The sequence below is a fragment of the Bemisia tabaci genome, chromosome 1 (assembly GCF_918797505.1).
Source record: "Bemisia tabaci chromosome 1, PGI_BMITA_v3".
Taxonomy (NCBI): Eukaryota; Metazoa; Arthropoda; class Insecta; order Hemiptera; family Aleyrodidae; genus Bemisia; species Bemisia tabaci.
The window spans coordinates 35,298,380-35,319,392 of NC_092793.1; the positions used below are offsets into that span (position 1 = coordinate 35,298,380).

Below are 21,013 nucleotides of genomic sequence, written 5' to 3' on the forward strand. Positions count from 1 at the left end.
GTATGTCCCTTGAGTGAAAAAAACTATTTCTTTGGGGAAGGGGGGTCAAAAATTTGAAAATAGATAAAAAATTAAAATATTCTATTCGAATTCTAAACTTTTTCAAAATATTCGATTCGATTCGACATAAAAAAAACCACATTGGCACAGCCCTAGTTCTTGGGATAGATTTTTGATTCTTATGAGTATAAAATGGCAATGAAAAGTGAAATTGATAGGAGTATTCTCATTCCTACCTTTTCCTACTTAAATCCTAAAATTTTCGTTTGAGGCTATGTTCTATTGTTTGAACCGAACGATACATCGAACCACTATCGAAAACGATCTATACGGGGCCTTGTAAAAGGCCCAAATGAAAGGACTCTAGGCACGGACCCCCCAAATTTGCCCGTTTCAAAAGTTAACGAAATTCATACCAGTGATAGAGGGGCACTTCCGGTCTCCAAATCCGGGGTTGGTTTAGTCCCCAGCCCCCCGAGTGCGACGTTGCCATTTTTTAAAGTTGAAACATGTTAAACCCCATAACTTTTGAGCAATTAAAGATAAGGAGGTGCGGTTTGTTGAGTCGATAGAACATAAAAAGAGCTATCATTTCGTATATAGTTTTTATCCATTGTTGCCAAATTTACCCCAAAATCGACAATTTTTCGATTTTTTCAAGGTGCAATAATACGGTTAACCTAAAAAAGTCGGTATTGGGACACCACGTAGGAAAATAAAAAACACGCGTAATTAAAGCCCTTAATGTGAGCTTTCCAACGGTATATCGGTTTTTCCGGGGAAACGATTCTATCGCGAGATACAGGCCTTCAAAGTCCGACTTGGCGTACTTTTTGGAGGTCCCGCGTCATTCGCACCTCAAAAAATTAGTATTGTGAACGCTGGCAGAAAAACGAAACTCACATGTAATGAAAACTATTTATGTGAGCTTTTCAACGGTATATCGGTTTTTCGGGGGAAACGATTCTATCGCGAGATACAGGCCTTCAAAGTCCGACTTGGCGTATTTTTTGAGGTCCCACGTCATTCGCACCTCAAAAAATCAGTACTGCGCACGCCTATAGGAAAATGAAAATTACATGTAATGAAAGTCCTTTGTAAGGGCTTTCCAACGGTATATTGGTTTTTCCGGGGAAACGATTCTATCGCGAGATACAGGCCTTTAAAGTCCGACTTGGCGTTCTTTTTGAGGTCCCCCGTCATTCGCACCTCAAAAAATCAGTACTGCGCACGTCCATAGGAAAATGAAAATTACATGTAATGAAAGTCCTTTGTATGGTCTTTCCAACGGTATATTGGTTTTTCCGGGGAAACAATTTTGTCGCGAGATACATGCATGCAATGTTCACTGTAGCGGGGTTTTTAGGTACCCTGCGCGGCTTGTTTCTTCGCCCATCGTGATAGTGCACGTCCCAGGTCATATTAAATAAGACATGAAACAGGGAACTAAATAGACAATTTTTCGATCTCGTTTATCGATTCCCTGCCTCGGGAAAATCGGTGGTGTCAAACACTGAACGTGGATGAAAACACTCAGAACGCATAAAGGGTGCAAGAAAAAAGTCTCAGGGATTGTGTTATAGGGGAGACATGATACATAGAAATGGATCCGTTGTCTGTGAGATTCCATTGAAGTTGTATGTTTAATATTCGTTTAAAATTTGGTAATATACAGTTGGCAGTATGTGTCAGGTTTGTCTCTATATCTGCATCTCTCTCTGCATATCTACATCTTTCTCTTCCTGCTCGACGCTACATGAACGGCAGCCTACTTTGATAAGAACTCCCCTGTTTCATGTAATATTCAATAGGACCTGAACCGCTACAACGAACATTCAAGGCCTGTATCTCGCGATAGAATCGTTTCCCCGGAAAAACCAATATACCGTTGGAAAGACCATACAAAGGACTTTCATTACATGTAATTTTCATTTTCCTATGGACGTGCGCAGTACTGATTTTTTGAGGTGCGAATGACGGGGGACCTCAAAAAGAACGCCAAGTCGGACTTTAAAGGCCTGTATCTCGCGATAGAATCGTTTCCCCGGAAAAACCAATATACCGTTGGAAAGCCCTTACAAAGGACTTTCATTACATGTAATTTTCATTTTCCTATAGGCGTGCGCAGTACTGATTTTTTGAGGTGCGAATGACGTGGGACCTCAAAAAGTACGCCAAGTCGGACTTTGAAGGCCTGTATCTCGCGATAGAATCGTTTCCCCCGAAAAACCGATATACCGTTGAAAAGCTCACATAAATAGTTTTCATTACATGTGAGTTTCGTTTTTCTGCCAGCGTTCACAATACTAATTTTTTGAGGTGCGAATGACGCGGGACCTCCAAAAAGTACGCCAAGTCGGACTTTGAAGGCCTGTATCTCGCGATAGAATCGTTTCCCCGGAAAAACCGATATACCGTTGGAAAGCTCACATTAAGGGCTTTAATTACGCGTGTTTTTTATTTTCCTACGTGGTGTCCCAATACCGACTTTTTTAGGTTAACCGTATTATTGCACCTTGAAAAAATCGAAAAATTGTCGATTTTGGGGTAAATTTGGCAACAATGGATAAAAACTATATACGAAATGATAGCTCTTTTTATGTTCTATCGACTCAACAAACCGCACCTCCTTATCTTTAATTGCTCAAAAGTTATGGGGTTTAACATGTTTCAACTTTAAAAAATGGCAACGTCGCACTCGGGGGGCTGGGGACTAAACCAACCCCGGATTTGGAGACCGGAAGTGCCCCTCTATCACTGGTATGAATTTCGTTAACTTTTGAAACGGGCAAATTTGGGGGGTCCGTGCATAGAGTCCTTTGCTGTCAGCCAAATGAAATATTTACACTGTTCTTAGGACAAAAGGAACTGCTTTTGGGCATATTTAAAATGTCGGGGGCGGCGCCTGGAGGCTGCTAGACGGTACCCATACTTAAAATTTTCAAATCACAATTTCAAGAAAAAAAAAGAAAATTTATGAGCTAAAATGGGAGTCTCTACGATATTTTTCGCCGAGATATTTGCGAAGAAAATTTAAAATAGCTGTTTTCAAAAAAATCGTGTGTGGTAATTACAAAATCTCAAGGAATTAAACTTGGGATTCCCATGTTCAACATTGCAAAACTTTCAAGAAAAATTGCAAATTTCGACATTGGAGGTCGCAGACCGGCCCCTGCGGCTACTCGGCAGGCAGCACCCCACCTTCTTACTCACATAACATTAGAATCTTAAGTACGGTTCCCTAGGAGTTTTCAATCTGCAAACACGATTTTCTGAAAACAGACCTATTCTAAACATTGATCGCAAATATCTTGGCGAAAAATATCGTACACCTCCACTTATGTCGTTTTTTATCATCTTTTTAAAATCGCCATTAGGAATGCGGAACACACTTTAATGGCATTTTTGAACCCCCTTTCCCATATGACACCCAACCCAACCCCCTTTTTAATTATATACATAATGCTTAATAGACTCTCCTCCACCTCCAAAATATCCCATAAATTGTAGGAGGATGAGAACATATAGCTGGACAAAATTTGAAGTTTTTTGTAAAAATAATGTGACATGAAAACTTTACTCATAAGGTTTAATAAGTGGGAATAATATAGACGTCTTAAAAATATTCCTCACAGACCAGTGAGCCGCTGTAATCACCTGGCAGGTACCGGCGCGCATAAACTTTACCAATACTAATAGGTTTTTAACAAACAATGACCATTAAATAATGATTTAATACTTTGCAAATACCTATTACGAGAAAAATCCTATAATTAATATCACTAATCTCTGAATTTTTATCAAAGCAGTGCGACTCGCCAATTTTGAAGAAGTAAATAAAAATCCAGAGACAAAATTTTGTAACTGATCACTAATCACAGTGATTACTGATTGTGGGGGGCTTCCTGTGCTCAGTACGGGTTTCCTGCTAGTACATTATGAAGAGATTAAAACGGTAGATTATCATTCACAAAGAGTTAAAAAAAATAAAATTCTCTACAATTGCCACATTTAAAACACGTTTCATCACGAAGCTACCAGCTGTTCATTTGATTTTTTGGACATTAACATTTTTTGCACGATTTGTGCGTAGTCGGCTCTCAAGCATAAAAAATGGATACTTTTACGTACAAATATTATTGAAAAATGAACAAAAAACCATCTTTAGCGTGAGAAACAGTGAAAAGGAACAATAAAAATGAAAGGAACTTTAAAATTTTCCTTTGAGGAATGCTGTTAAAGATGAAATATACCTCTATACGCATTTCCCACTTCGCTGCCATCACTTTCCTCCTTGGAGGAATCTCTTGCTTCTGTAAGTGGTCAATTAGCCAAGTCATCACTCCAGAGAGTGACTCAAAAATCCCCAAAAAACCAACCAAAAATCCCAAAATTGAAAAAAAAAAAAAAAATGAACATCAGCGGTTTTAGCACAACACGATTCAATTGAGCTTTGGGCAGTAATTCTTCTTTCCTTATTCTTCAAAGCCACCTACATCGCCAGTGAGATGTATCAAAGTTTTCATCAAATTATTGTGTTTGCTCTCTAACTTTGAAGTTGTCTCGATGATAAATTTTTGAAATGAGGTGCTCTTGATTCTAAGTCATGTGAAATAAGGCTATTAATAAAGGCTTATATAAAGTTCCTGCTAACAGGAAACGAGCTTAAAGTTGCTCAAAGTAGCTACATTAACTGAAGAAAGTACACCAAATTTTAGTCAACGAAGAAACGTCTTTCATACGCCCGAAGTTTGAGGAATCATGTAAGACGACAACCTACGGTTTTAACCAACTTGAATTCAATGTAACATGGTCATTGTAAGCTCCAAGTCTGTGCTTAAGTGTTACTTTCATCTGACTTTTGGAACCGTTCTGAAAATATTCACTTCGAACAAAGATGAAATCACTGAGGCGGTCAGGAAACATATTTTCTAAGTACAATATTAATATATTTTTTTAAAGTATGAAGTTATTCTCACATTTATAAGACATGCTGAAACAGGGTAAAAAAGGATACCGTAACAGACATAGTTAAGATCTTAACTGGATAAAGCCCCAGGACCGCCACATGGCATTACTTCCGGGGAAGTTGGGTCTATTTACTTTTGTACATACATTAAAACGTTAATTCTTAATTTCTGGAGTTTCTTCAATACATCTGTACAGGATATTCCAATATAGCCTATTTTCGATCATTAATCCTATCATGTTACCTTTATCAATTTTTTGCTTTATCTCTTTTTTTATTTAATCCCTTCTGTCTTTAATTACGTTACATTTGAAGAACGTATGCACTGGAGTGTCGATCTTGCCGCAGATGCAAAGGGGAAGTACAATACTAATTGTGACTGGAAAGTACAGAAACAAATGCAGGTGAAATGGTACTGTACATTGCGCTTAGCTCTTTATAGGACGTCACAAAATCTGTTAGAGTAACATTCTTCCTTCTTGAATGGAGGTATATTTTTGCGACTTTGAAGGTTGTTCTCTTCACTAGAATTTAATTAATGAGCTTGTGAACCAGTTTTTAATTCTTGCATTTTCAGGAACTGCATTGTCTCCTGATCGCGCAGTATTTTTTTCAGATTTTTCTGAGCTGTTTTTCCCTCCGAAAAACGACATAAGAAGTTCAAAATTTTAAAACACCGCGCTTTAGCGGCAATCCAAAATGGCTTCAAAATTACTCCCATACTTCTTGCCACACATTCGACCGTGCACCGTCAGCGGTACCTCTATGCGTTCAACTTCAAATATTGAGGTTAATCAAAACAAGCAACTGGCTGTTATCAATTACACCTACAGACAAAGATTTCACTCGTTTTCGGCATATTTTCTGAAATGTTATGCGTTCCACAAATATATCTAAACCTGCTTCACAAATTCCTCTACCTACAATCTCCTTGGAATGTTGGGAGATCCGGAAATATCTTCCAAAATGTGTTGGTTATATGTGTGTGTGTGTGCTTATCATTTATCTAAAGGTGTTAGTTTTTTAATTGATATTGCCGTGTTTTCGGTGTTAAGGTTAACATTGCACATGATTTTCACAGTATTTGTCTTAATCAAATTTTCCAACCGAGTAATTCTTTTAATGATAAATTTTCTGTGGTCATACACGCAAAAAACTTGTTTTGAATTCTTCGAAACATACATGGTTTTCTCATAAAAATGTTTTTGGAGCGCAATGAGAGTAATATCCAGTAACTAAGAATCACAAAAAATGTAGCAAGTGACATGAAAACCTGAGGTCTCTATTTCACAGCAGAGATATCTAGGTTCTAATCAAAATTTAATTCAAAAAAAATTTGTCGAGATTTTCCTTCAGTACACCCATAAAAACTCTTAAAATCAATTATGCAGGTGGACACACCAGACTCCATCTAACAAGTTCATGTAATTGCAATATTTTGAAGTGGAGGTCTCGAGTTGGCAGATTTTCTCACCTCATTTCATTGTCACCATTATCTTTTTTTAGTCTCAGTCATTACATTCAGTTGCTTTTCCATAGTGATATTCCACTGATAAAGAGCCTTACATTTTCATATCAATAAATAATTTGCAAAAAAGAGGGAAGAACAATTATCCGCAATTAGAAACCATTTAATTGAAATAAAAAAAGGAGCTTACAAAGTAGATAGCTACTCACCTTTCATCTTCAGGATTTTAAACAACATACATTTATTCAGAGTCAGAGTATGCATCTTCACAAAATTTGTGTGTAGTTTCATGTCGAAGAATGAAACTTTAAGCTGACTTTTAGGTAAAACGCTCAGCAAACTGAGACATTATTTACCAAAAAAAATCAGGCTCAAAGTGAATCGAAGTCTCTCGGAGGATGTCATCAATTACATAGAGAATAAATGAATGAGAAATGAAGTCTAAATCTCTGATGTTATAGCTTGCAATGAGACAAACTATCAAAGAATGGCACAAACTAGCAATTGACAATAAACCTGTTAATAATTATGGAACACTGAATAGTTTCATAAGTTAATGGTTGCAGATTAGAAAATTGTTGAACACAATAGTAAAGCTTGGGTGGCTTCCTTAAAGTTAACTTGTGAAACATGCAATAAACAGAGGATATTTCTATAAAGAGAGGCATTAAGGGAAGGAGATTCAATTACTGATTCTATTTATATCGCTGTAAAGGAGAAGTAAGAAGTTTTCTCCAAAATATTTATGTCCTGAAGACTTCATGAAGCTTCGACATGGTAAGTAACAGTGTCAGAATTTCAGAATATTAAGGAAACAATAGAAATTAAGAGCAAACGTTTTAATGTATGTACAAAAGTAAATGATGAAGAGCCAACTTCCCCGGAAGTAATGCCATCTGGCGGTCTCGCAGCTTTATTAAATTAAGATCTTCTAAACTTTACTATGTTACTATATCCTTTTGTACCCTGTTTCAACAAGTCTTTTAGAGGTGCGAATAACTTAATCAGTACTTATATATAAATATATTTAGAAAATATGTTTCCTGACCGCGTTAGTGATTTCATCTTTGTTCGAAGTGAATATTTTTAGACCAGTTTCGAAAGTCAGATGAAAGTAATGCTTAAGCACAGACTTGGAGCGTACAATGACCATGTTAAATTGAATCCTAATTGGTTAAAACCTAGGTTTTAACCAACTGTGCTGTAACCATGCCGCTGACAGCGCAAGGTTGAATGTGTGGCAAGAAGTCAGGGAGTAATGACGCTATATTGGATTGCCGCTAAGGCGCATGAAAATGGAGTGTTTTAAGTTTTGAACTTCAAAAGTCGTTTTTGGAGGAAAAAACAGCTCGAAAAAATCTGGAAAAAATACTGCGCGATCAGGAGACAATGTAGTTGTTGAAAATGCAAAAATGGACCACTAGACAAGGTACAAAATGAAGCATTCTGATACATATTTCTTGACCAAAATTTCACATAGAACACAATCCGAGCAACAGAAGTTACTGAAATTAACTCCTAACCAAGATATTTAATGTTTCTTGACGCATGAATTCAAACCTCCCACTCATGAAAACTCAATGGTCTGCGTGAGTCAAAACACTTGCTAAACGTTACTGTGGCAGTGTCTGAAATACGAAAATATAGTAGCCTCAATTATGACGCTTTGGCTCAGCTATAGCAAATACACTTTGAACGATTGAAATTGGGAAAGGAACAAAGCTCGATTAAGAAGCCTGCTGAAACCATTGTAAGGCGCGATTTGACTCACGTAGGGTATTGAATTTCTTGTGACCCGGCAAATCAAATTTCCTGTAATCAATGTAAAATTAAAACGTTAATATCTTAGTTAGAAAATGATTTCAGTAATTTCTGATGCAAGAAATGTTTTCTACATGAAATTCTGATAAAATAACATGCATCGGAGTACTTAAATTCGTATTTCGCCTAGTGGTCCATTAGAAACAGGTTTACAAGCTCATTTAAAAACAGGATACAGTGGGTTGGTATCCTCTATTTTTACATACTTTCTAGAGTTGAATTTAGAAACGCTTTCCAGCCACATTGGAAACGAAAAGACAGATTTCGATGAAACGTTTCAATGAAAACAGTTATGCCTAATCAGCCTGACAGCAGCCTGATTGTTGAAATTTTTTGTTTGTTGGGACGACATAGGTTAAAAGGCGGAGCCGTGATTGGTCAGCTATGTCTTATCCCTGCTTTGTCGTGCCTATGTCGGGTTGAATTCAAGACAAGCTAACGGTACCTTTTAACTTTCTGACAGTATGTCGTCCATTCCACCTGACAAAGGCTTGACGAAGCAGCGATAAGACATAGCCGACCAATCATGCTCCGCCTTCTAACCTATGTCGTCCCGACAAACAAAGAAATTCAACAATCAGGCTCCTGGTCGAAAAATCATCCCCCTTCAGACTTGAGATTTCCAGGATAAAGGGTGGTTTTAGAGGGTGGGTGATTACCAAGGGGCTACGTCTTCTGGCCGCTATGCGGACCAATTCCCTGAAGGCGCTCTGCGCCATCAAGGGGGTGGTTTGCGGCCTTATTTGGTAGCCGCAACATTGATAAAATTCATATTTTCACAATAAAATTTGTTTAAAAAATATCAGCAAAACTTTCATGACGGAAGGAGTAACAGCCTAATAGACTATGGATGCTGTCTAATTTTTTCTTTATTTTAATTTTGTCTCCCATTTATTCATTTATTTCATTATTCCTCTCGATTATTATCGTTCTGGCTTTCAGCTTCTTATCAATGTTGGTTTTATTTACCCCTAAAAAATTTCAATATGAGGTATATTTTACATTTTAGAACGACGAAATGATTTATGTTTTGGAAAAATAAAGATGAACAAATTTGAAGACAACAGGATGCGTTTTGCAATGATTGATTAATAAACCATTGCAGTAAAACAATGAAAGATAATTATCAGCTCATAGTTAAAAGGCCAGAGAGCCAGAATACGAACCCACGACCCAAGCTTTCTTACGGGAGTGTCTCTGACGCCTTAGACAACTCAGCCACAGCCCACCTTGACTTTTGCCAGGTGAATCTTGCGTTCAAAAAGTAGAGTTAATGCACAGGCTTCTTGGCCAATGTGCAACCTCCTGCGCATAGCGGCGGCAGTTGCGGAGCATTCTGTGAGTTTGTTCACACTTATAATGTGATTGTAAAAGAACCTGGGTCCTATTTCCAAACTCTGATTCAAGCGGGCTCATCTAGAGCTATGACCTGTTGATAACCGCAAAAATCATGGAAATCGGCCCAATAGACCGCTTAAACGAACTATGACAAAAAATACAAATTTACATTGTTTTATTGGGAGGATTCACAACTTTACCACGTTATATGCAAAAACATGGGTCATATTTTCAAATCCGAATGGAACGGGCTCATCTAGAGACAATTGCATGTCGACAGCCGTTTCAAAAATCATGAAAATCGGCCCAGTAGAGCGCTGGAACCAGATATACCAGATATACAAATTTAGGAGGTATCGGAGCTTGCAGTGTACATAGGTTGTTTTGAAGGCCACGACGATCGACGAGAAGACTGTTTTGAGGTGTCTCCAACTAAGGTCGGACGAGTTCGAAAGATCATCCCCCTTGGACTTGAGATTTCCAGGATAAGGGGTGGTTTTGGAGGGTAGGTGAATATAGGCTGTTTTGAAGGCCACGACGAGACGAGCGGTTTAAGGTTTCGCCGAGTTCGAAAAATCATCCACCAAAGACCTTGACGTTACTGAACTGAGAGATGGGCCGATTTTCACCAAAAATTAAACCTGATGGAGACCCTTTTAGTTTTCTTCTACCACACAGACTATTTTGCCCGAGTCTATTGTTTCTTCTTTCTTTACCTAAATCAGGAACCTACATACAATTGATTTAATCATGGTATTATGTTGAAACTTGGTGATCTGTTAAAAATAATTACCTACCTGGAGAAGAAGACTGGCTGCTTTGCAGTCATCTTTTTTTGCTGCTATGTGAAGGGCGGGTAGTCGAACTTTGCTTCTCAAGTCATTCTCAAGAAGCACAGCTACCACTTTGTCATGTCCTTGCTGCATGGCCACTGCCAATGGTGTGAATCCATCCTACACAGGAAATCAATAAAAGAATGATGAATGCATACTGATGTTGATATAAGTGCTTTCCAGATGACCAACACATGAATTTAGCGATATTTATCTGCTTGTGACCAAGGACTATGGTCGGATTTGAAGGAGGACTAAAGGGAAAATGGACCAGCAGAATGATTTAACGCTGAACCAGTATATCATAACAAATTAATATGACATGTTGGCTCAACATCATAGCAGTGTACCATGTATTAACATGCTGATAGGGAAAACCAGTATATTCATTTGGTATTCGTATGATATCCGTACAAGACTAGCATGATACATTGATACAGTGGTATCATAATGATACGCTGATAGGATAATGATACTCAGATATAATACTTAAACGCTGGTATCATACTGAGCCCCTGATATTATACTGATACAATTACATCATACTGATATACTAATATCAAACTAAAATTCTGATATCATCCAGATATGCTGATGCCATGTGGAAGAATTGGTCAGGCTGCAAACTATAAGAAATGACAAAATTATAATTACCCTGGGAACTAAACAGTACAGCAAATTCCAGAAGTAATAACTCCCTCCCCCTTCCCTGTGCTTTTCAATCTTATTCATCACCCCCAAAAACTAGTGACAACAAAATGAACCTTGAACAGGGTAAGAATTAGACATCTGAAAGGCATGCCTCCTTACCAACAATTTATGCAGAATATGATGAGCGTATCCATGATTCTAAAAGTTTACCCTTAAGTGAACGATACACATTTGTAGTTTATGTTATAAACATTACATTCAAATTTTCCACTCACGAAAAAACCAGACTCATCCTAGGTCAAATCAGCCATTGAGGAAAACTTACAAGTCAGGCAAATAAGTAATACCGCAGGCTCCATCCACCCCCTGGCCGCAAGCGGCCAACCGCCGGAGATTTGTCTCACAGCCAGCCTGATTTCTTCCACCTCTTCATTCCTCTTCCACCTCTCTTTTACCGCACATTTTTTCTTTTCGCCTTTTCTTCCCTTTTTTTATCCTCTAGCTCCTACTTTTCTTTCTATTCTTCTTCAACTTCTTGTTCTTCCTCATCTTTCCATTCCTATTTTTTCTTCTATATATTTCTCTTCTGCCTTCTCTCTTTCCCCTTCCTTGCGTTTTTCTTCCTCTTCTCCCTGATTGGACTCAATTATTTTCCTTTTCTCTACACTCTTCTTCCTGCTTTGACTCAATTATTTTCCTTTTCTCTACACTCGCTTCCTGCTTTGACTCAATTATTTTCCTTTCCTCTACACTCTTCTTCCTCTTTGTCTGTTTATCTTCCTTTTCTTCTGTTCCCTTTTGTTCTTTCCCATCTTCTATCCTCTTTTTTCCCTCTGCCTCATTCTCTTCTGCTTTTTTTTCTCCTTCCTTTTACTCCTTTGATTTTCTCTATGCAGATAGATGATTTTACGGTTGAACCAGAAATGGTAGTTCCGTATTGTAAAATTTAAACCAATTGTAGTGACAAATCACTTACGTACCGCATGTTTACATTAGTCTTTACGCCTGACTTAAAGCTTCTGGGAAAACTATGCCCCTTATTTTGATTGGTTCTTTTGGGTCTTCCGCTTCAATGACTTAAATATTGAGACCATTTAAAGAGCGGCTTTTAGAAAATGCTACATGCAGTTGCCCTTTCATCTCAGCCGAGGAAACCATCAGGACACTTTCGAACAATTTGTTATTGTTTTCACGGTGATATAATAAAACTTTCCCTTGGGGAGGGGAGGGGGGGTTGACGGCCCTCTTAAAAATTAAGGAATAAAAAAAGAAAGGGTAATTCAGCGCAAACTGATCAGCGCATCAGAGATGTGCCCAGTTAGTGCCGTGAATCAATTTGAGTGTCAGCGCAAACTTTTCAGGGCATCAAAGACTTGCCAAGTTCGTGCCGGTAGCAGCTCAAATAATTTAGTAAAATCAGGGCAGAGTGATGTAATACATGGGTTATGTTTCACACTCAAGATTTATTTATCAAAGTGAGGTACATAAGGTGTACACACTCGGCAGTGAATAAATGGGATTGCCGGGAAGACCAGAAGCCTCGATTTTGTGGGAAGCACTGTGCTTTCAATACCGGGACTAACAATAAGTCGGAGTCAGTAACTGGACAGGCCGTGAGCCTCAAATTCGTGTAAAGCGTAGGGGGCTCTGAAAACGCGACTAATCTCAGCAATAAGAGCTGCTGCTGGGGAGACGGGGGGGGAGGGGTCCTCCGTCCAGAGAGGGATGCGCCGGCAACTGTTGCGCTGGAGTGGGGATGATGCAACAAGGGATGACCCAGGCCACAGAGCCGTTCGGAGAAGGTGGGGGAAGGGGGTCTACTAAAAGGAGCACGGTCAAAATATAGTACCGCAGAGTGGTGAATATACATAAATGAACGTAAAATAATGAATTGCAATTTATAAAGGAGATGGTTAGTATCTGAGAACGAAATGTAGGAGAAAAGTGTAAAATCATCACAATTAAGTCGATTAAAATCCAACACATCGTAAAATATTACTTTTTCTTAAAATATAGGTTTACTTCAGAAAGGGGGCCGCCTCTACGCCCCTCTTCCCCTTCAAACGCGTCACAATTGCTAAGAATCATCAAATTTTTGGTCAACTCCAAAAGTCGGGTGCGGTCGCGCTAGGATGATTTCCACATAACGACATTTCGACCATCTGAAACTTCCTGGCTCTGCACAGGGTGCGAGTGAGAGGAAAACGACAATGACATGATAATGAGTAAAGGATTGACCGATTGGACTGCATTATCCTATGAGGAACTAATATATTAGGCTCATTGTCAGTTTAGAATCAATGTATGAGGTAATAATGTTCTACGGCAGACGGGTGGTACATCCACCTTCTATTCTTCTTACTGTCATCATTTCTCCTCGGTTTCTTCCTTGTCTTCTCCTCCCCTTTTTTGGACTACTTTCTTTCTTCTCTTCATATGTTCTCTTTTCTTTTCTTCTCTGTTGTTCTCTCCTACCTCTCTTTTACTTTGTGTTTTGACTGACAAAACTTATTGGTAGAATCTGGCCAACTATTTTACGGCTTACAATAAGAGGTTAGGGTGCAGGGGAGTGCTGCAGGGATGCCATATCCCTCACAAATGAAAAATTGACCACCGGGTTAGAGTAGGCCTTTGAATCGTGGATATCACTGGAAAAATGTTCCTGCCACCTGAATTGAGTACCTCTTAGTACAGTATGTACGGACTGATGGTAAGATATAATATAATTTAACACATTAGTAGTTCAATTTGGCAGCAGTGGCGGTTTCCATGCGCTTCGCGGATCCTAGAGGAACAAAGCAACTACCCTCTGAGGGTGTTCCGTTTTGAGGCGACCACGTTTAAACCTTGCTCCCTGGGCTTTTTCCCATTCCTTTTTGTCCACAAAAGATGATTCTGAAGTTTCAGCATATTAGCTGAAGTCTATATTTTTCCCAAACTATTAAAATTTCGGAAGAAATTCAATTGGTTTAAATAGGAAGAAAATAGGTTGATTCGCGGAACTGCGTTTTCCGGCTATAAAATGCGAATATGATAGGACTTGTCTCATACTTGCATACTTATCCTCGCATTTGCGTGCTCAATTGACAACACTAAGATTTGAAAATTTTAACTGACCAAACTGTTTCAGTCGGTGATCAGAAATTCAAAAAAGGGGGTCGGAGGCGCACAAATTCATACTGAGGCTGGAAGAAATCTCAAAATTATAGCGTTACTATTGTGGTCCAAACAGCCAGCCCACAGTGGGAAAAACAGCCGATCTAGCGCCGAAAAAGTCGGAAATCAGCATCAATGAAAATGGCAAAAATTGGTATGTATGTGTTCCTTAGGATCTACTGATCAAGAATCAGCCAAGTTCTACTTCATAAGATCGATCTCATTTGCGATAATAATAAGAAATGCACCGGTTTGCGCGGAACTGGTTGAGGACCGCCTCAGAGTGGTTATTCAGTAGCCTCGTGTGTTCGTCTAAGTGTGTCATTAGTGACTTTAAATTTTTTTTCAACAAAGGCTTGCTCACCTAAACGTAAGGATACCAATTTTTTCTTTTTTACATACTTCTATGACTTACAGCGATTTTTGAAAGTTAGCCTCTGAAATAGTCAGAAATTCGAACTTCTAAAGACTGCATCTTACAATATCCAAGGAGATATTTATATCCAGTTACTCGTAATACTATCAAGATCACAAAAATCCTTGGTTGAAACCAGCCTTTTTCAGCCTTTCAGGGATACTTGATCAAAACTGAGTCGAAACATGTGCTCAGATTGATTGTAACTGTCGTTTTGCCTAGCAGCCCAGCGTTGAATCGCTGAATAGCATAGAGAGAGTGCGTTCGCAGAGCGCTGCGCGCGCAACTCCCCCAACGCACTTTTCTTTTACACCGCAATCACACGCTGAATGTGGGAGCTGAATGTGGCTTGAATGTGGAAGTCATCGGCCCGATGCCTGAATTTTGCGCGTCACGCGCAAAATTCAGCAACGATTCTCAGCAACCATCGGACCAATTTTGAATTTGTCTGAACTATTCGAGTAGATTTAATACACATCTGGATGAAAATAACTCGAATTTGCTAAATTTCAGCCGTTGGGTGATGACTGTTGACTTCCACATTCAGCTGCTAAATTCAGCGTCTGATTGCGGCATTACAGCTATTTCCGCAAATTAACAAGTCGTCATTGGTAGTCTAGCGGATAGCGGGCTTCGCTATTATTTTCTTATTCCGGGTTGGATCCTCGCCGAAACAGATGTTTTATATTTTATTCGTGCAAATTTTTACTTTTTAGTTGTCTCTCTCGTACTATATTTATTAACAGAATGCGCATGTACAATACTTCATATTTTTAAGATTTTGAGGAGCTGGAAAGTTATGGAAAATTATTGAGCAAGCAAACCATTCCAAAAAAAAGGGAAATAAGACTAGTACCCTTCATAGTGTAGAAAGTAACCAGCAATGACATAAAAAGCAAGAAATATTTTATTTTAAATCCACTGACCGATCAGGAACCACAAACCAAAGCACAGTCTCCAGGAATGTGAATTACAGCTTATTTGCCGACTATATTTAGCTCGATACCTCTGAAATTTACGAAAAATCGGCGCATTTTGCTTTCTTTGATGCTTAGATAGATATCGACGGTGAAAGTCGGCAATCACATAACTCGGTTTGCGACGTTGCAGACTTCCTGTCATACTTGATTTTTTAAACGGAAAACTACTCAACGGTAATTCTTTAAAACTTCCGTGATTTTTCTTCTATGTGCGAGGAAAATTCTGCAAAAACTTCAAGGAATCATGTCCATTTGTTCTCCTTCAAAAAAATAACATAGTTGCGGAGATTTTCAGACACCGCAAACGAGTTATGTGATTGCCGACTTGCACCGTCGATATATAGGACCAACTAAGTGTGAATTCCAATGGGAAAGTGAACACTCCGGGCGTCAAGACTTTTTCTGCGCTAGATTGGCTGTTTTTCCCACTGTGCAGCCCTAACAATTTTAGCCTTAAGGATTTTAATATTTAGTAGATCGTTTGGACCTCAGTTTCGCATGTATTCCCATCCTGATTTCCCTCCTCTGATACAACGCTTCTTCTATTTTGTAAAAAAAAAAAAAAAAAAAATTACAGCAAAGTAAAATTCTTTTGGTTTAAAATCGAAATCAATTTAGTTTTGTCTTACAATTAGGACGATAGCCTACAGATTGGTAAGCAAACAATAAACTGATCAACAACGACTAGCTGACTCTCCACAACCTTAAAGTTGGATCATCATTTTCATCCTCAGTTTACAACAACCACCTGTTTCAACCAAAAGGATCCCTCTATATTCCTATTGTCTTCTTTGTCCATCACTCTGCCCATCAATTTCAATAAACTGCCCCCAGTGTGGGATTGATATGAACTAATCGCATCGAGATTCAAGCTTATTGAAAATTAGGGGTCAAGGATCCTGGGTCCTAACCTCAGTGGCGAGTGTTTGATTAGCCCCTTTGCTCAACAAATACTTGACAACGGCGTCATGATTTTCTTGTGCGGCCATGTACAGCGGCGTGAAACCGTTGAGTGACTGGACGTTGATCGTTGCTCCATGTTCTACCAACACGCGGGCCACCTCTTCCTGCCCGGCTGTAACAAAAAAACATGGACACATACTTACAGAAAGAGAAAAAAAGATAGAAGGCTACGATCTTGCGGAGAATAAAAAAAATCTCATGGCGAAAAGAGCGGGGAATATGCTTCAATGGAAGCATATTTCTTGATGAGCGGGCAAGGTGACATCTGCTAAAATTTCGTATTGGATTTCCCTGATACTTTCCTGATTTTTCCTGATATTGCGTGCCATCCTATAAAACCGCATTTGAAAGAAACTGGATTCGCGGGTAATTTTTAAACTTTTCTTTGCCGCAATTGGTCCGAGTTCTCTGGATCTGGGAAGTTGCAGGAATCAAAATCTGCATTGGTGCGCTCTCTCGCGGCTGACGCCGAAACCCTAATTGTCACTTTCACTTCTCTCCACCAGTAGCGCTCTACTTTCGTTCCGGTTCTCTAATTCGTTCAGAGCTTCCCAGTTCCTGGACTCAACTCCGGGAGCCATTTTGCCTGTTTTTCCTGTTCGGATCGAGTGCAAAGTCGGGGTGCGAGTGCACCTTTTTCGCGTTGGAGGGCTGGTTATTTTTTGTCTCAACTCCTAGTCGGCCGGCCAAGAGTCTTGTTTATTAAGTTTATATGTATCTGTCTCTTAAATCGTTGCCTTTTTAACACCATTCGAACAAACTCGTAGTAACCTGAAAGCCTGACGCGCCTGAGAATGGCCGCCTGCAGCAGCGGGTTGCAACCGCCCTTTTAAACCCCATTTTCGGTAAGTTTGCCATGTGAACTTAGACTTTATCTTGGGCTTTCAGCCCTTCTGGCCTCGTGGCAATTCTGCCCAAGTCATTCCTAAGTCGAGGGTCCTGTGCAAGCTAGTTACGATTAACCTAGAGAAATCTCACTTTAGCATTGCTTTTTGCATTCTTGTCCATTTGCAGTTTTCCTCTTATACTCGAGTAGGCCTTGACCTTGGCCAAGTGCCCAGACTATTTGGGGGGGGGGGCACTCCCCCCGCCGCCGCACCCCCTCCTTTCCGTGGAAGAATGATAGTTTTGTTTAGAACCGTCGAATTTGGGATTTTGATCATTCTTCCACGGAAAGGAGGGGGTGCGGCGGCGGGGGGGGGGACTGCCCCCCCCTCCCCAAATAGTCTCGGCTCCGTCAGGTAGCTGAGTTACCTCCAAAAAGGTACCTCTTCCGCCTCGAGTGAACTGGCCGCCCCTCCCGCAAGAAAGACAGTTAATCGTAGGAGGGGGGGGGGCTAAAATCACTCTAGGCGCAGACGATAAGGTTTTTGACAATTTTTTTCTGAAAGTACATGCAATGCCGAGATTTTGCCGCCTCGTTAGCCTTTCTGCACCTTTCTGAACCCGACCTACGATTTTTTGAAAACTGGCCTTTTTTGAACTTTGACCGAGAATAACTCGAGAACGAAAAGTCGTAGAGACCTCCGGTTTGCGCCAAAAAGTTTCTTTTTTTATTACCTTTCCAACGATGTATCACAAAAGGGGGTTACCATTTGAAAATTTCGAGTTAGTGTGCGCCCCTCGCAGGGGGGGGGGGGGCGCCTCCCCCAAAATTTTGGATGTGCCAAAAAGTAGCTCTTATTGATCTAGGAGCACCCTCAAAAATTTCATTTCGATACAAGCATGCGTTCAAATGTTAGAGGGGGGGGGGGGTCGGGGACTTTTCGCTCACCCTGTATATCTTGAGTGCGTGCTAAAAGAATGGAAGAATGGAAGAGGAAATGTGTTGGGATGGGTGTCCCATTGGGAGATTTTGAAACGCTGTTCACTGAGAGCTTTGCTGATGACCAGGGTGATTGATCAAGATGACGCTGAGTACATGATGCGTAAGTTGGTAGATGAGTATTTGAAAGTGGGGTTTGGAAGTCAGTATATCAAAATCTCAGAAACTGACTTTGGTAGGTGATTAGCAAAGCATTGAGTTGGAGGATGGACAGCATATCAGAGGCTATGCGGATTATTAATACTTGGGAGAGCGGTTGACTCAGATTGGGAGGACGGATCAAGCTGTTGAGGAAAGGAACACCCAAGGAAGAAAGGTTAGCGATGTTAAATGGAATCCTCTAGGATCAGCGAATTTCCAAAGATAACAAGAGGAGAATCTACAACGTTGTGGTTAAAAATATTTTAACGTATGGATGTGAAGTTTGGCAGCTGAAGAAATGGACACAGGACATGTTAAGAGCAACAAAGATAGATTTCTGGAGGAGGTTGGCAGGGATTTGTACGAGAAATCGGGTCCGGAATAATAGAGTGCGTCAGAGCATAGAAGTCGAAAATGAAATCGTACTCGACGTCACGCCCAAACAGCTTGCCCAGTATGGTCATGTTAACAGGATGACGGGAGAGAGGCTGCCAAAGAAGAGGCTGGATTGGGTCCCTCCTGGGAGGAGACGAGGGGGACACCCAGTGAAAGGGTGGCGACAGGGGATTTTAAATGAAATGAGGGAGTGCTAACTCCCTGAAGGTTTGTAGGAGGACTGAGTACTGTGGCGGTTGGGCGTCTCAGAGCGTCAGAGAGCGATAGAAACTCTTACGTTATGATTAAAAAATTGCGACCTTGAGTTACGGTTAATCCTGGACAACGGAGGAGGGAATAGCATCAGCGCCTGCGGCGGAAGGCGCAATACGAGGGTCATCGGGTTCGCGATGGTTCATGATCATCGAGATGACTAACTACTAGAGCAGCCTCCGATTTCAACCAACGTCCATTCTTTCAAACCTGTCGACTGGTTTTTGATCCAATTCTATAGACACATTCCAGCCGACAAGTTCGGCTATAACACTGAGAGGGCTGGGGGACGGGCATAGTCCCCCAGCCGCTACACAGCCCCTCAACCCGGATGGCACCTTCTAACGCCCGCTACGGGGGCCCCGTGAGTTTATCTAAATAGAACGACTTTATCTTAGGACTATCTCCTCCTATGGATACACGAAAAAAACATGAAAATCAGCTCAGTAAATCTTGAGAACAGACTGTGACAAATAATAAAAATTTACTTCCTTTAAAGAAAGGATTCAAAACTTTATCACGCAATACAGGGTACCCCAAAGGTCCTTTACACCCCCTCTAAAATTTTACCTAATTATTATTGTGAAACGAAACTTTGCGGATGTCCATTGATCAATGTTAGCTACTTTTGGGGCGGCTATTTGGTCCCACCTGTACAATGTACCTTGTCGACTGGCTGCACTGATAAATGCCATCATGCGCCATTTTGTCTGATGCGGGAAAATTTTTAATTTGTGGGTTTACTAGATTTGTATGTATATGCTATTTGTTGGCGCGGATGAAGTTAGGTCCCCATAGAGTGCGCTACGTTAGGTTGAAAAACTGTAAATACAACTGGCTCAATAATTTATCAAAGTGAGCCCGCGAATAACAAATTTCCTCATTATGTTTCATTGTATCAATCATTTCTCTTATTAGACGTGGAACCAACTGCCTTTGCTCCCTAGTATAGACTTTCTGTCATATGTGGGTACTTTATTTTTTAAATGGAGAACAGATCATAAAATACTAAGTGATTTTTTTCTTTCAGTGAGCAGAAAATTCTAGAAAAACTTTAGGGATGTTGTTTTACTCTCCCTTCGTAAAATAAAATAGGAGCGGAGATTAGTAAATACCACAAACGAGATACCTGGTTTCAGAGTTTCGCCGTCGATATTCTTGTTCGAACGGGTGGCGTGATCAAGACACTAACGACCGTCTTTGCCACAGAGTAGAGGAAGGCATTGTGACGTTATCATGGCACACGCTCACACACAATATAATTTCAAAAGGGCCCTACTTACAACATGTACAGCTCGTAAGTAGTTGAAGTTAAAAAACATGCGTCCGGTGATGTCTTAAACGAATGATCAAAGTTGCCAAATCACAATGCGATAAAAGCATTTCACTTATTTAACGATATAAATACCTGCAGTTTCAAAATACGAGTAAACCCACAAATTAAAAGTTTTCCCGCGTCAGACAAAATGGCGCATGATAGCATTTATCAGTGGGGCCAGTCGACAAGGTACATTGTACAGGTGGGACAAAATAGCTGCCGCAAATAGTTCTCTACTAACAGACGCGCTCAATATTTTCCTAACATTTATTAGGTGCAATTACTTCTGAAGGATCCTGAAAAAATATACATAATTATTAAATTCCCTGACTTTTCCATGACTTCCAGATAACCAAAAATTCCGCGCCTTGGCCCTGTTTTTCGCGTTGCTGGAAATCCTGCTATTGGTAATGGCTGCAGCCAAATTGGCTTTTTCAGATCAGCAAATCAGGAATTTTATTCTACGAGTTGAGTTCTTAATTCTATG

General features: G+C 40.0%; 1 protein-coding gene across 13 annotated transcripts in view; it reads right to left on the reverse strand.

Annotated features, from left to right (window-relative positions):
* Positions 1-21,013, reverse strand: part of LOC109042363 (uncharacterized) — a 270,886-nt gene that overhangs the window by 170,398 nt on the left and 79,475 nt on the right. For all 13 annotated transcript variants that reach the window (XR_011899858.1, XM_072300324.1, XM_072300329.1 and 10 more), the window contains exons 4-5: positions 16,543-16,706; positions 10,394-10,549 (exon numbers count right to left, since the gene is read on the reverse strand). Coding sequence is in view for 12 of the 13 variants with exons in the window: in XM_072300324.1 (XP_072156425.1) it covers positions 10,394-10,549; positions 16,543-16,706 (320 nt within the window). In the remaining variant the exon portion in view is untranslated. The remainder of the gene's footprint in view (positions 1-10,393; positions 10,550-16,542; positions 16,707-21,013) is intronic.